This window comes from Triturus cristatus, chromosome 12 (assembly GCF_964204655.1).
Source record: "Triturus cristatus chromosome 12, aTriCri1.1, whole genome shotgun sequence".
Lineage (NCBI taxonomy): Eukaryota > Metazoa > Chordata > Amphibia > Caudata > Salamandridae > Triturus > Triturus cristatus.
The window spans coordinates 610,347,089-610,363,545 of NC_140595.1; the positions used below are offsets into that span (position 1 = coordinate 610,347,089).

The window sequence follows — 16,457 nt, forward strand, 5'->3', positions numbered from 1 at the left end:
CTGCTTATAATCTGCAAGCATTGCTTGCAAGTCCTGAATTAAAGTCGGAGGCAGATGTGACATCTCACTCTGACGAGGTTGTCTGTAGGAAGGTCTATGATGCGGAATGACTATATCTTCCTGATAGTAATGCCCCTGATAATTGTCCTCCTCTTCTTCATCATCGTCATCTTGACACTTGATGTGCAGTTCAGAAGGATGGCGAGCGATCCCAAAGGGCCCTTCATCCTCGTCATCCTCATAATCCTCACCCTGCACATATGTTTCTAGGAGACGTGAGGGGGTAAGCGGTGATATATCACTACATTCCTGTCGTTGAAAAGTCTTTAGCTGAAAACTCCTGGTGGAAATAGGAGTGGAATCAGCGGGCGCCATTACAAGAGTCTGAGGCTGAACCGGTAAATCTCCAGGCGATGGTAGTAGATTTTTAGTGTCCATCGTCGACGAAGTCGTTGTCGACGGGGCTATCGTCGACGGACTTGCAGATCGTCTTCGTCGACGAGGTCATCGTTGTCGACGGGTTCTTCGTAGACGGGATCGTCGTCGTCGACGGGGTCTTCGTCGACGACCTTGACGTCGACGGGGTCTTCGTCGACGAGCTCGACGTCGACGGGGTCGTCGTCCACAGGACCTTCGACGACGCTCCTCTTTTCGACGATGAAAGGCTCGTCGCTGGCATCGTCAATGCTGGCTTCATCGACGACACGTCGACGGGCTTTTTTGAGAGGATAGTAATCCTCGTAGACAGAATAGGTGAGGTAATGGCCGTCGTCGAGATTGTTTCAGTCAATGAAGGAGCAGATGAGGTGACAGAAATCGCAGGTGGAGAGAAAGCCAGAGATTTTGAAAGGCTTTTACTCACAGTTTGCGTCGTAGCCTTGATCGTAGAATCCTGAGGAGAGTGCGCTGATTCAGAGGAAATTTTGGGACTTCTCTGAACAGAACCAGAAGTAGAATGGTGAGATTTCTGGCGCTTCTTTCCCTCACTGGAAGAGCTGTCCTGTGATCTACCTCTCTTGCTAGAAGTAGAGGCTCTGTCATCCTCCTCAGCCGAAGAGGATTTGAGTCACAAAAGCACTCTCGCCTCCCTATCCCTAAGAGTCTTAGTAGGGAAGGTGCGGCAAATCTTGCAATCTCTTGCCTCATGTTTAGGATAGAGGCAGTAGATGCAGTCCAAATGTTGATCATCAACATGGACCCTCTTCTTGGCGCAAGTCCTGCAGGATTTAAACAAGGCCTTCTTGTCAGACATGCTGTAGCAAGTTGAAAACTGAGAGGCACTAAGGGAGACTCTCTTCCACACGACGTGCGGTGAAAATCTGAGGAGAACTGGCTCTGCTGAGAGGGTTCTAGAAGGGTGCTGGTGTCTGATTGGTTGTTACCAAATTCTTGGTTTCTTTTGCATAATGAGGTAGATAGGCTACTAAGATCTAGGCTTTAGGCCTTTTCTTTGGGCCTACTACTAATGTTTTGGCACTACTTTTTTATTTACCGGGTGTGAGAAGTTGGCCTGATGTATGATGTCACTAGTTCTAGTGTACACCTTATATCAGTCCAAATACCCTTATGGTGATTGGTTGTAAAGTCAACCTTATAGACCAGCTATCCTAGTGGTAGCATGGACAAGAGCAGTCTTAGGCTAAACTCTCAATGGCATGTGAAGCCAGCTGTGATACCATATATAATCCCTTGAATACCAAATGAAAGGACACCACAACAGATATATATATAAAATAAAGTGTATTTATTCTAGTCAAACCCTCAGCACTCTTTATGAGATTAGAGGTAAGTACAACACAGTCTTATTTAAGCATACATTAAGTCACACAGGTAAGTAATACAGTTAGGCCCTAGGGGCCACGCAAACCATATACTAAGTAAGTGGTATAAGGACCACTGTCACGGAAATAGAATAGGCCTAGGCCTAGGGAATCGCTGGGGCTACACTACACTAGCGTTAGTTAGGAAGTGGGAGGCCCACGGGATTCGTGTGCAGAGTGGAAACACTCACGCGTAATGCGTAAAAGTCACTAGCAATAGTACAGTTTAGAAAACGATAGATTTAGGACACTTCCGGAGTAGCTAGGAAGTCGAGACTGGAAAACTAAACACTAGGATAGTCACTATCCTGATGAGCACCGGAGTACCCAAGTTACCTAGCCCACAGGCTGCGGGTGCATAGGGGTGAAGATGCGTCGGTTTTCGTCGTCGACTCCTATAGATGCCTGAAGAAAGATGCTGACAGGCAGTCAGTGAAGAATGTCCGGTGGATCCCAAGGCTGGGATCAAGAAGAGAGGAGACCTGCAAGCAGAAGGGACAGAGTCAAGGTCACTAGCCAGTGACCACGTGGAACCAGGAAGGAACCAGGCGATGTCGTGAAGATTGCAGGTGAAGGTGAAGCTTGTCGCTGCAGTCAGGAGGACCAGGACCAGGAGGCGAGCTGTCCCACGAAGGCTCTTGCTGTCGGCGGAGTCGAAGTTGGACTAGGACTCACCAAGCCTTGGCAAGCTGAACCCACGAAGAACGGAGGACTTGCTTCTGATGCAGACCAGGAAGGTCTGGGGTGCTTCTTCTTTGCAGAGAAGCGGGAGCCAGTCTGGAGGAGCCAAACCAGCGCAGAAGATTTCAGGGTGCGTCGTCACAAAGGCCACCAGCCAGCGGGCAAGCAACCGGACAGACGCGGCAAGCAGGAAAATGCAGAAGGGCCCCACGCAGGACTCGTGGAGTGTGGGGGGCTGATCTTCAGTGCAGATGGTGCTTGGGGTTGGGGCTTCTCAATGCCCGGTGCACAACTTCGAGGGTGCCTCAGAAGCTGCGCTTTAAGTTACTAGCCACTTTTCCCAGGTAGCCGGTCCCACGTCGCTCGTCGCCTCCACGGATCTCAGCTTTGCTGTGGATGTGGATCAGGGTCGGAGAAGTCTGGAAGTCCAGGCTCTGGTCGGGCTCTGCAGTCGGTTCCTCGTAGAACGTGGGCAAAGCAAAGGGTAGTCTCTTGATGGTGCCTGTTTGCACAGGGTAGCCACTCCTTGGCCACAAGGGAGATTCTTCAGTCTTCTTCTTTCGTCAAATGTCGAAGGTCCAGAGTTTCTGTTCAAGTTGCAGGTTCAGGATAATCTAAAGTCTTGAGGCCCAACTCCCACTCTTATACTAATCTGGGGGGCTGGGATACCTGCTAGGTCACGCCTTATGGGTGGGACCTGGGAGGGGGTGGTTACACCCACTTCCCTTTGTCCAGTTTCGCGCCAGAGCTGGGGCTGGAGTGCCCCAGCGCCGGTTTGAACTGGACTATGCAAGGAACACCTTGTGTGCCCCAGGCATGTCTCATTCCTTTCAGCCCACCCTGCCCCAATACACTAAAGGCTGTCTGGGGAGGTGCTAGCACCTCCCCAAGCAGGAAACCTATTGTCCAGGCCTCCCTGGCTGGGATCACTCCCAGCTGCAGGAGGTCAGACTTGTGTCGTGGCAGCAGCATCCATTTTGTGATGCTGAGGCTTTGGTCAGAGGCTAACAGTGAAGTATGATTTTAACATGTCTTTCCCTCTAGAAGGGGGGAATAATATCCTCATGTCCAGAAATGGTATGGGGGTATTATTCCACAGTGTTAGACACCTTACACGACATGTTTCGATAAAGCCAAACCATAGTTACCATAACCGTCTAAGATTATAAGGCACTTTAAGAGTATATGGTAGGCTATATCATAGAACAGCTATAAGGACTTGGTTCCGAAAGCTGCAGACAGGCTCAGCTCATGCTAGAGCACCATCTCACATGTTACCAAGCACTCTGCCTCCAGGATTGTTAAGGCCTGCCATAGGAGTGACTGATAGGTACACATGTGTCTATATGTAAGTTAGGTATAGGAATACTACACCTAAGCAAGGGGTGATTACACGACCTTGCCCCAGCTGAGTGATCAGCCAGTTGTGTCAGAATGGAAGGCCAGGCCAGGGGTGGCATATTACATGCTGCAGCCCCTGGTAGGCCTAGGGTACACCTATGCCCTGGGTACCTAGGGTACACTGTACAGGGGCCAATAAGGTGATCCTATCCAAATGGGTTATGCACCTAAAGTACATAGTATTAATTTAGAGAGAACAGCAGGGCTGTGGGTCTGATTAGCAGGCCCACAGCCACATCTAAGTCGAAAACCAGTAAAGCAAAAGCAAAAAGTGGGGGTGAACATAGAAAGCAGACCCTCTTCTCCTACACAACCCCCCCCCCCCCAAACTTAGGGACATTAAACTAACCTTGACCAGTTGAGTCTTCATGTTCTAAGTGGAAATATCTGGAGAGTCCATCTGCATTGGCATGGTCAGTCCCAGGTCTATGTTCCACTGTGAAGTCCATCCCCTGTAGGGAAATGGACCACCTAAGAAGTTTGGGATTTTCACCCTTCATCTGATTTAGCCACAAGAGGGGCTTATGGTCTGTCTGAATCTTGAAGTGAGTGCCAAACAAGTATGGCCTCAGCTTCTTCAGGGCCCAAACCACAGCAAAGGCCTCCCTCTCAATAGCTGACCAACGTTTCTCTCTAGGGGTCAGCCTTCTACTTATAAAAGCAATGGGCTGGTCTTGACCGTCTACATTCAGTTGTGAAAGAACAGCTCCCACACCTAACTCAGAAGCATCTGTCTGGACAATGAACTCTTTGGAGTAGTCTGGACTTTTCAGAATAGGTGCACTGCACATAGCCTGCTTCAGGTCATCAAATGCTTTTTGACAGCTTACTGTCCACTGAACTTTCTTTGGCATCTTCTTGGAGGTCAAGTCATTAAGTGGTGTCACTATGGACCCATAGTTCTTAACAAACTTTCTGTAGTACCCAGTCAGGCCCAAGAAAGCTCTGACCTGAGTCTGGGTAGTTGGAGGAGCCCAGTCCTTTATGGTCTGGATCTTGCTCTCCAGTGGTTGAACCTGACCCCCACCAACCAGGTGGCCCAGGTATACAACCTTGCTCTGCCCTATCTGGCACTTAGTGGCCTTGATAGTGAGGCCTGCCTTTTGCAGGGCCTCTAAAACATTCCTCAGGTGGACCAGGTGATCCTCCCAGGTGGAGCTAAAGACAGCAATATCATCCAGATAAGCTGCACAATAATCATCCAACCCAGTAAGGACTTGATTCACCAACCTTTGGAAAGTGGCAGGTGCATTCTTCAAACCAAAGGGCATTACCACAAATTGATAATGTCCTCCTGGGGTCGAGAAAGCAGTTTTGGCCTTTGCACTCTCAGCTAGTCTGATTTGCCAGTAGCCTGCTGTCAGGTCAAATGTGCTCAAAAACTTAGCAGCTGCCAGTCTGTCAATGAGCTCATCTGCCCTAGGTATTGGGTGGGCATCTGTCCTAGTGACAGCATTGAGACCTCTGTAATCCACGCAAAACCTCATCTCTCTCTTACCATCTTGGGTGTGAGGTTTTGGCACAAGAACTACAGGACTAGCCCAAGGGCTCTCTGAAGGTTCAATGACTCCCAGCTCCAACATCTTTTGTACCTCAACTTTTATGCAGTCCCTGACATGGTCAGGTTGCCTGTAGATTTTACTCTTCACAGGCAGACTGTCACCAGTGTCCACCTCATGGGTGCACCAGTTTGTCTGACTTGGGGTCAGAGAGAACATATGTCTGTAGGATTGCAGAACTTGTCTGCAGTCCTGTTGCTGATGGACAGTGAGGCTGTCAGAAAAGACCACACCATCAACTGAGCCATCATCAGGGTTCTGAGTCAACAGGTCTGGGAGAGGGTCACTCTCTTCCTCCTGCCCCTCATCTGTAGCCATGAGTAGCCCCATGTCTGCCCTGTCAACATATGCCTTTAATCTGTTGACATGAAGCACCCTGTGGGGGCTTCTGGGAGTCCCAAGGTCCACCAAGTAGGTGACGTCTCCCTTTTTCTCAACAATAGTGTGGGGTCCAGACCATTTGTCTTGGAGTGCTGCTGGGGCCACTGGCTCCAACACCCACACTTTCTGTCCTGGCTGGTAAACAGTCAGTACAGCCTTTTGGTCATGCCAAGCTTTTTGGAGTTCTTGGCTTGCCTCAAGGTTTTTAGAAGCCTTCTTCATATACTCTGCCATCCTGGAGCGGAGACCAAGTACATAATCCACTATGTCTAGTTTGGGTTGTCTGAGAGGTCTCTCCCATCCTTCCTTCACCAAACACAGGGGTCCTCTTACAGGATGCCCAAACAAAAGCTCAAAAGGGCTGCAGCCAACCCCCTTTTGTGGGACCTCTCTGTAAGCAAACAGAAGGCAGGGTAAAAGGATGTCCCATCTTCGCCTAAGCTTGTCTGGTAATCCTTTTATCATTCCCTTTAGGGTCTTGTTGAATCTCTCAACAAGCCCATTGCACTGTGGGTGATAGGGTGTGGTGAACTTGTAGTTAACACCACACTCCTTCCACATTGCAGTCAAGTATCCTGACATGAAGTTGGCACCTCTGTCAGAAATGACCTCCTTTGGAAAGCCCACTCTGGAGAATACTCCAAGCAGGGCCCTTGCCACAACAGGAGCTGTTGTGGTCCTCAGGGGAATTGCTTCTGGGTACCTGGTGGCATGGTCCACTATCACCAGTATGAATCTGTGCCCAGATGCTGTTTGTGGGTCCATTGGTCCTACAATATCTATGCCCACTCTTTCAAAGGGGACCCCCACCACAGGTAGTGGTATGAGGGGGGCCTTTGTGGTACCACCTGATTTGCCACTGGCTTGGCAGGTGACACAGGAGCGACAAAACTCCTTAGTATCTTCTGACATATGGGGCCAGTGAAAGTGAGGGACAAGCCTGTCCCAAGTCTTGTTCTGGCCTAGATGTCCTGCAAGGGGAATATCATGGGCCAAGGTAAGAAGGAAGCCTCTGAACTTCAGTGGTATGACCAACCTCCTGGATGCACCAGGCTTGGGGTCTCTAGCCTCTGAATACAGTAGCCCTTCATCCCAATACACTCTATGGGTACCTTGAGCATTCCCTGCAGCCTCAGCAGCAGCCAGCTGTCTGAGGGGTTCAAGAGAGGGGCAGTCTAATTGAGCCTGCCTCAGATCTGCCCTTGAAGGTCCCCCTGTCCCAAGAAACTCAACCTGATCAGGTTCAAGTTCTTCTAGGACAGTTCCTTCAGGGCTCTCAGAATCATCCTCCTGAGAGGGCTGATCCACCACCTGAGGCAGGGGGGAAGGCACAGCCTTAACCCTACTGCTCTTTCTCTTGGGTTGTGACTGGTCCATAGTTTCAGGATCCAGCACTTGTTCAGTGGTGCACTTTTTGGCCTGTGACCTGGTCACAGCAAGGACATGTGCATCTATCCCCAGCATTTCTGCATGGGTCCTATACTCCACTTCAGACCAAACTGAAGTTTCAAGATCATTGCCCAGTAAACACTCTACAGGAAGGTCTGAACTAACAACAACTTTCTTGAGGCCAGTTACCCCTCCCCAGGAGAAGTTAACAATAGCCACACTATGGGAGGTAGTGGCATTGCTAGCGTTGGTCACTAGGTAATTCTCACCTAGTATGATCTGTCCAGGGTCCACAAAAGCAGGTGTCACCATTGTGACACTAGCTCCAGTGTCCCTGTAGGCCTGAGCCATTCTTTGGTTGATAAAAGGAGTCTGTCTGTACTTGCCCAGGTTACTGGGGCCTACAGTAGAGGACAAAGCTAAGTCCCCATCACAGATCAGAACAGCCTGAGTAGGTACTCTGACTAGGCCAGAATGCTCCTCAGTTCCCAGGGTTAACCCTACTACACCCTTTTGCTGGGAACCACCACTTACAGCTGAACTAGGGGGTACAGTTGCCTTAGGGGCAATGGTGGCTGGGGGCTTATCCTTTTTGGTGCACTCACTAAACCAATGTGAGTTGGACTTACAATAGTTGCACCATGGTTTCTTTTGGCCATCTTTCTTTTTATCCTTTTTGGGACCACCCTCCCCCTGAGCCTTTTGGGGGCCTGGTGAAGACTTCTGGTCTTTTTGTTTCTGATCATTACCCTTCTGGTCTGCCTTTTTCTGATCACCGCCCTGGTTCTGGTTTTTCTGCTTAACTCTAGTCCTGACCCATCTATCTGCCTTCTTTCCCAATTCTTGGGGAGAAGTCAGATCAGAATCAATCAGGTGTTGATGCAATAGCTGGTTTTGACAATTGTTAAGTATTTGCTCTCTCATGATCAAATTATACAATCCTGTATAGTCCTTAACCTTACTTCCCATTAGCCAGCCTTCCAGAGCCTTAGTGGCACAATCTACAAAGTCAGTCCAGTCCTGAGTCTGTGTCTTCTGGGTATCCCTGAACAACAACCTGTATTGTTCAGTGGTTAGGCCAAACCCATCAATCAGAGCACTCTTCAGGACAGTGTAATTATCTGCATCCTCATCACTAACTGTGAGGAGCTTGTCTCTACCTTTCTCAGAGAAGGAGAGCCACAAGATAGCTGCCCACTGACTTTGGGGTACCTGCTGTACTTTGCAAGCTCTCTCCAAAGCAGTTATCCATTTGTGGATGTCATCCCCACACTTGTAGGGAGGGACAATCTTGCTCTATTATCATAGTGCCTGTCTCTATCCTTAGGGATATTGCTGCCACCAGTGGGTTCTGACCCACTTAACTTTTGCTCTCTAGCCAGAGCAAGCTTCTCCTTGGCAAGGGCAAGTTCTTCCCTCTGAATCCTCAGATTAGCTTCCCTCATTCTGGCTTTATGTTCCTTTCTCTCAGGGGAAGTCATTCCCCTGTGAGAGGAAACACTAGAGATGCTAGAGACATGGGAGTGGATGGATTCCCTTGAAGGGGTCTGTCCCTCCTGTTTCTCTGGTTAAGCCCACTTGTGGGTCTGTATGGGGGGACCCCATGCAAACTCCCATGTAAACTTAGGTTAGCCTGGCTAAGTCTTCCTACTTGGCCCTGGCTGTCTACCTCTCCATCTGAAGCCCCATCTGACTCCTCTGTGGTGGGTAGACCCTCCTCTGTACCTAGGGTACCTGCCTGAGATGCCCTAAGAGTATCATACTCCTCTAGGAGTTGTCTTAACTGAAGGAGGGTAGGGTTTGCACCCTGTTTTATTCCTCTGGAGGTACACAAGTGTCTCATCTCCTGGAATGTTAAGGTATCATATCTAGAGGGGGTCTTTTGCAGACCTGACCCTCCTGAGAGAGCATCTACTTGATCTCCTCTCAGAGACATGATCTAGTGAGGGTGTGGTGTGTGCACCTACCTACACTAGTTGTTTCTACTAAACCTCTCTAGTAGTTGTAGTCAGGGTGTGTTACTCCCTTCAACCTACAACTACTAAGTCCAGTAGGACTTAAGTATTATAATCTATGTTATATGTACCTAGACAATATCTGTGTGATCTTTCAATTTAGTATCTCAAGATTACAATGGTATTACAACAGCAAGCTCAGATCCCAACCGCTGCTCACCAATGTGAGAAGTTGGCCTGATGTATGATGTCACTAGTTCTAGTGTACACCTTATATCAGTCCAAATACCCTTATGGTGATTGGTTGTAAAGTCAACCTTATAGACCAGCTATCCTAGTGGTAGCATGGACAAGAGCAGTCTTAGGCTAAACTCTGAATGGCATGTGAAGCCAGCTGTGATACCATATATAATCCCTTGAATTCCAAATGAAAGGACACCACAACAGATATATATATAAAATAAAGTGTATTTATTCTAGTCAAACCCTCAGCACTCTTTATGAGATTAGAGGTAAGTACAACACAGTCTTATTTAAGCATACATTAAGTCACACAGGTAAGTAATACAGTTAGGCCCTAGGGGCCACGCAAACCATATACTAAGTAAGTGGTATAAGGACCACTGTCACGGAAATAGAATAGGCCTAGGCCTAGGGAATCGCTGGGGCTACACTACACTAGCGTTAGTTAGGAAGTGGGAGGCCCACGGGATTCGTGTGCAGAGTGGAAACACTCCCGCGTAATGCGTAAAAGTCACTAGCAATAGTACAGTTTAGAAAACGATAGATTTAGGACACTTCCGGAGTAGCTAGGAAGTCGAGACTGGAAAACTAGACACTAGGATAGTCACTATCCTGATGAGCACCGGAGTACCCAAGTTACCTAGCCCACAGGCTGCGGGTGCATAGGGGTGAAGATGCGTCGGTTTTCGTCGTCGACTCCTATGGATGCCTGAAGAAAGATGCTGACAGGCAGTCAGTGAAGAATGTCCGGTGGATCCCAAGGCTGGGATCAAGAAGAGAGGAGACCTGCAAGCAGAAGGGACAGAGTCAAGGTCACTAGCCAGTGACCACGTGGAACCAGGAAGGAACCAGGCGATGTCGTGAAGATTGCAGGTGAAGGTGAAGCTTGTCGCTGCAGTCAGGAGGACCAGGAAGCGTCGAGGACGACCAGGACCAGGAGGCGAGCTGTCCCACGAAGGCTCTTGCTGTCGGCGGCGTCGAAGTTGGACTAGGACTCACCAAGCCTTGGCAAGCTGAACCCACGAAGAACGGAGGACTTGCTTCTGATGCAGACCAGGAAGGTCTGGGGTGCTTCTTCTTTGCAGAGAAGCGGGAGCCAGTCTGGAGGAGCCAAACCAGCGCAGAAGATTCCAGGGTGCGTCGTCACAAAGGCCACCAGCCAGCGGGCAAGCAACCAGACAGACGCGGCAAGCTGGAAAATGCAGAAGGGCCCCACGCAGGACTCGTGGAGTGTGGGGGGCTGATCTTCGGTGCAGATGGTGCTTGGGGTTGGGGCTTCTCAATCCCCGGTGCACAACTTCGAGGGTGCCTCAGAAGCTGCGCTTTAAGTTACTAGCCACTTTTCCCAGGTAGCCGGTCCCACGTCGCTCGTCGCCTCCACGGATCTCAGCTTTGCTGTGGATGTGGATCAGGGTCGGAGAAGTCTGGAAGTCAAGGCTCTGGTCGGGCTCTGCAGTCGGTTCCTCGTAGAACGTGGGCAAAGCAAAGGGTAGTCTCTTGATGGTGCCTGTTTGCACAGGGTAGCCACTCCTTGGCCACAAGGGAGATTCTTCAGTCTTCTTCTTTCGTCGAATGTCGGAGGTCCAGAGTTTCTGTTCAAGTTGCAGGTTCAGGATAATCTAAAGTCTTGAGGCCCAACTCCCACTCTTATACTAATCTGGGGGGCTGGGATACCTGCTAGGTCACGCCTTATGGGTGGGACCTGGGAGGGGGTGGTTACACCCACTTCCCTTTGTCCAGTTTCGCGCCAGAGCTGGGGCTGGAGTGCCCCAGCGCCGGTTTGAACTGGACTATGCAAGGAACACCTTGTGTGCTCCAGGCATGTCTCATTCCTTTCAGCCCACCCTGCCCCAATACACTAAAGGCTGTCTGGGGAGGTGCTAGCACCTCCCCAAGCAGGAAACCTATTGCCCAGGCCTCCCTGGCTGGGATCACTCCCAGCTGCAGGAGGTCAGACTTGTGTCGTGGCAGCAGCATCCATTTTGTGATGCTGAGGCTTTGGTCAGAGGCTAACAGTGAAGTATGATTTTAACATGTCTTTCCCTCTAGAAGGGGGGAATAATATCCTCATGTCCAGAAATGGTATGGGGGTATTATTCCACAGTGTTAGACACCTTACACGACATGTTTCGATAAAGCCAAACCATAGTTACCATAACCGTCTAAGATTATAAGGCACTTTAAGAGTATATGGTAGGCTATATCATAGAACAGCTATAAGGACTTGGTTCCGAAAGCTGCAGACAGGCTCAGCTCATGCTAGAGCACCATCTCACATGTTACCAAGCACTCTGCCTCCAGGATTGTTAAGGCCTGCCATAGGAGTGACTGATAGGTACACATGTGTCTATATGTAAGTTAGGTATAGGAATACTACACCTAAGCAAGGGGTGATTACACGACCTTGCCCCAGCTGAGTGATCAGCCAGTTGTGTCAGAATGGAAGGCCAGGCCAGGGGTGGCATATTACATGCTGCAGCCCCTGGTAGGCCTAGGGTACACCTATGCCCTGGGTACCTATGGTACACTGTACAGGGGCCAATAAGGTGATCCTATCCAAATGGGTTATGCACCTAAAGTACATAGTATTAATTTAGAGAGAGAACAGCAGGGCTGTGGGTCTGATTAGCAGGCCCACAGCCACATCTAAGTCGAAAACCAGTAAAGCAAAAGCAAAAAGTGGGGGTGAACATAGAAAGCAGACCCTACTCTCCTACACCGGGGACTCCCGCCTCAGCGACGGTGAATTATTCAGACATATGAATATATGAAAGATACCCCAATACTGGATAAGCCGCGTACGGGAGGACATCGGCGCAAATCGAGTAATCGATGGATGAAAGTCTAATGAATAGAAGTTCGTTCAGCTACGGGCAGCGTCTGAATCGGCCGTATCCCGCCACGATCGTGTGCAACCCCCCCCCCCCCCCCTTTTGCAGGCTGCGTGTTTTGGTGCAGAACAAAGTGAAGAGTCGATATTAAGAACTCCACAGCATTACAATGGCTTTACTGAAAACTTGGTATCAAACTTCTCAGCACATTAAACCCACACTGATGCCAGTGTGGGATTTAGTGAAAAATGCACTCAGAGATGCCCCCTGAAAAACGATCTAATACTAGTGTCCAGGCTGCACGCCAGCTGCCACCACCAGACATGTTTCTGGACCCCTGGGTCGAGAGCCTGCTGCTCTCGGGGGTCTGAAACAATGCACATCCTGGGACGAGGTGCCAAGCATCCTCCCCCAGGATGGCCAGGGTCCACAAAGAGGAAGCTTCAAAGGCTTGCCGCCTTTGTGAGCTACCCCAGGCTTTTGCTGCTTCCAGCAACTGGCCCCTACCAGTTCTGACCCCCACTTTGGGCGGGAGAATCGGCAGGAAAACCAAGTTACGAAGGGAGGTGTGCCCACCTTGGCCAACCCCACCCCTCAGATGGGCGAGGCGAAGTGAAGTACAACTCTCAGTCCCTGCCATCTTGCAAATGGGGAGACCCAGCCAACCAGAGTGAGGCATATGCCCCCCTCCCACTGGGGGGTTGCATAATAGGGGGTGTACCCACCCCAAGGAAGGGACTCACTGGTCCAAACTTTCACCTACCTGTAACGCCCCATAATCTAGTATTTAGGGGCAACCCTGAACCTTGGCTCCTCAGACAAGAAACAAGAAGAAGAAGAAGAGAAGAAAGACAGAAAAAGCCGTGCTGAACTAAGAAGAGGAGGACACCCACTGACTTGGCCCCAGCCCTACCGGGCTGTCCGCACCTCAAACCTGCTCCAGCGAAATCCTGGTGTGTCCTGCAGCCATCAAGCTCAAGAACCCAGAGGGCCTACCCTGCCTTCCAAATGAAAGACTGTCTCCCGTGAGCAACGGATTTGCTCACTCAAAGACTCTGGCTCCGGCCAAATCCACTAGTCTGCACCTCTCTGCACCCAATGCCCATGGTCCGCGTTCGAGCAGCCCAACACCACGAGGTCTCCCCGGTGATCCTGACCCGAGATCGGGTGATCTCTGACCTGCCTCGACTCTCCAAACGACGCCTGCAGTCTCGTTCAGGAGGATCCCCCTGACCGTGACTGGAGCTGGTAAGAAAACCGGACGCCTAAAGACACCCCTGCACCAGACGTCCCACGGCCTTGGGTGGCCCAACTGACAGTGTCCCGGCATCCCCAGGCATCCCAACTTACCTCTCCAACCAGTGGTCACCTCCAGAAGAGCTTTGTCCCCGAGCCTGCAGTCTTTCTTGCAAATGTAGAATGCCTATTGAAAACAACAGGGCACCATACGCCAAACGAGCACCCTGCACCCAGCAGCCCCTGTGCCGCTGTGGGTGTCCTTTGGGTGCTAACTTGGATCCCCCTTTGCCCTGAACCTAACACCAGGAGCTTTGCTCCCACAAACTTGTGGCCTGCTTGTGAGCAGCCACCAACCGGAGGCCCACTATCCCCCATTGGATAACATTGGGCCTCAGCACTCTGCACCCGGCCACCCTAGTGCCACTGAGGGTGTTTCAAGAGTGCATCCTTGACCCTGGGGGAACCTTGGTGCTAACCCCAAAATACCAACTCCCACAACCAAATACTTATCTGTTAACCGATAACCACATTTTCTCCATAGGAATACTTTGAATGTTTTTCCTTGAAAATCGTTCTGCGTGGGGAGTTGGTTTAGTATGAGAACTTGAAAATGGCAAATAACTAAAACTGTTTTACTTGCCTTTTCTCTAGGTAATGTCCCAGTGTGATATCTAGGCATATCACACTGAGTAGAAAAAGTAATCCATAAAGTAATCTGAACAGTTATCAAAAGTAATCTAACAGTAATTTCCACTGTATTGAAAAGATTTACAAATCAGTAACAAAGTCACTTTCATTCAACTTGCTTCTATTGTTCAACCTGCCTTGAAAAGTACCATTTACACTTACCTGCTTACCTGTACCAGGCTTGCTTGGTTCTAGAAAATAAATATAACTAAATAATATTTTTGATACAAACAAAAATGGTCTGAGTTCAGTTTTTGAGTGTGTGACATTTGCTGCCTGAGTGTGTACAACAAATGCTTAAAAAAAACCTCTGATAAAGCCTTACTGCTCGCTCGCCCACACTACCACAAATAGAGAGTAAAGTGTGATCTACTTTTACCTCAGCCTACCTTTGGGGTTCCACTGGACTCTGTGCACACTATACCTCATTTTGGTATAGCATATATAGAGCCAGCTTCCTACAGTCATTCACTGGTGAAATTATGGAAAGGGCCTTGTACAAGACATCAGGTATATACCCTCTCCATATAATTATTTTGTGTCTTTGGGGTAGTTTGGAAAGTCCCAATCCCTTATAAGGGGCAGTACTGAATGTCTGGTATCCATATGGAAAAGATGAATGTATTTTTTATTCTGGTACAGATGCAGGAGGACAATTTATTTTATGAGGACACTTTTGAGAGGCTATCTCTGGTGAAACAACCTCTTCTGGTACCTAATAACCAGGTAGCAAAACACAGAGAGGAGTCTCTTAACCGGGATTTGTAAAGAAGCTAGAATTATTCCTTCACATCATAGGTATCGCCACTGTATGTCTACTTGAAGCTGTTCCACTCAGAGTCTAAACAATGACTGCTGCAATGCTGAACTGATTAGTGACAAGTGATTCCATGTTGAACATCTTAGTGACCTCATGTTAGCAAAAAAGGCATACTTGTTGCATTTTTCTTGAAACCATCTGGACTGAGAGCGGTTTCTAAAGTGGCTTGGAGAGCGCGGAGGTGTATACAGAGCAGCAACAGCAGACTGAGGGGACTTTTAGTGGAATATTGATTAACTCTGAATCAGATTTTCCCTGTATCTCTTTAAAAATTGGACACAGGAGTCAGAGTGCATGTGGATCAGACTTCTTTTTGCCACATGAAGGGCACTTCACCGATGGCGAAAGCAGGGTAATTACTTTGAAAATGACTGCGATGGAAAATTCTTAGAATGACTTGCACCAACATTTATTGAATAGTGAAACTGAACAGCAGAGTGCATTGTTTAGAGGCCTTAATGTCATAGAAAAGAAAATGGAACCGACTACCTATTGACAAAGCAGTTACTTCTGAGATACAATTCCAGTCTGGCTGGCTAAACAGGCAGAAAAGGTACACATTTTTTAAAGCAGTGAGGCTCATCTGTTCAGTTCAAGTTCTTTCTTTCCAGAGGGAACACTGGAAGAGTTGCAGAGGTTGTTACCTATAATGTTTAATTGTCTATCCACTAATAAAACTGGCCTTTAGGAATGCATATGTTTAAAAACGGAGTATTTCCTCATATAAAGTGTTCAGGAGTCATTCACATAGGCAGAGGTGTTTATGAATGTTAGTGGGAATCACATAATGCAAAATGATTGTGGAGCTGAAGCTGAAGTTTCAAAAATAAAGGAAGAGCAAACGGATCCCCCCTCCCACCACTCCCACCTAAGACTGGAGAAGCAGGTGATGCTTAAGTGACTTTAGATGTCAAAGAACCAACTACCAATAGGAATCCAAACCTCTTAGAATAACCTTTCTACAGCGATAGAAAAACTACAGACCTTGCTGTAAGACAAAGTTAACATGTTAATAGTGAACATGCATACTCACTTCTTAGCAGACTCCTCTACGATAGGATCATTTGCGTCAACCATCCTCAACACTTCTCTAACATTCACTTCCAGCCAGGATATTATGGCAGGGTCTTTCCACAAGCTGCGAGTCCTTCCCAGATATAGAGACACCAGCTGAGTAAGAGCGGTAGGCTGGCTACGGAAAAGGAGCATGTATTATTACACATTCAATATTAACATGCTAGGTTAAACTACTGTGTTCTGGCAAATTTAAGTCTACTGTTACATCTTGAGCAAATACCACACAGCAGGCGATCTCCTACTACAAAAGAGTTGATTAACACTCAGTATCTGAAACGGTTGCCAAAAGCTTCCAAACATGTTTTAGCAGTGTACGAAATCTGCCTTTTCTGCATGTGCACCCAAGGTGTTTCACATGTCCTGGACCCTAATTT

The 16,457-nt window shown here is 48.7% G+C and overlaps 1 protein-coding gene across 1 annotated transcript in view; it reads right to left on the bottom strand.

Moving 5' to 3' along the window:
• Positions 1–16,457, bottom strand: part of TCF25 (TCF25 ribosome quality control complex subunit) — a 722,186-nt gene that overhangs the window by 225,040 nt on the left and 480,689 nt on the right. Inside the window, exon 14 of the mRNA XM_085639175.1 lies at positions 16,040–16,198. Coding sequence (XP_085495301.1) covers positions 16,040–16,198 — 159 coding nt within the window. The remainder of the gene's footprint in view (positions 1–16,039; positions 16,199–16,457) is intronic.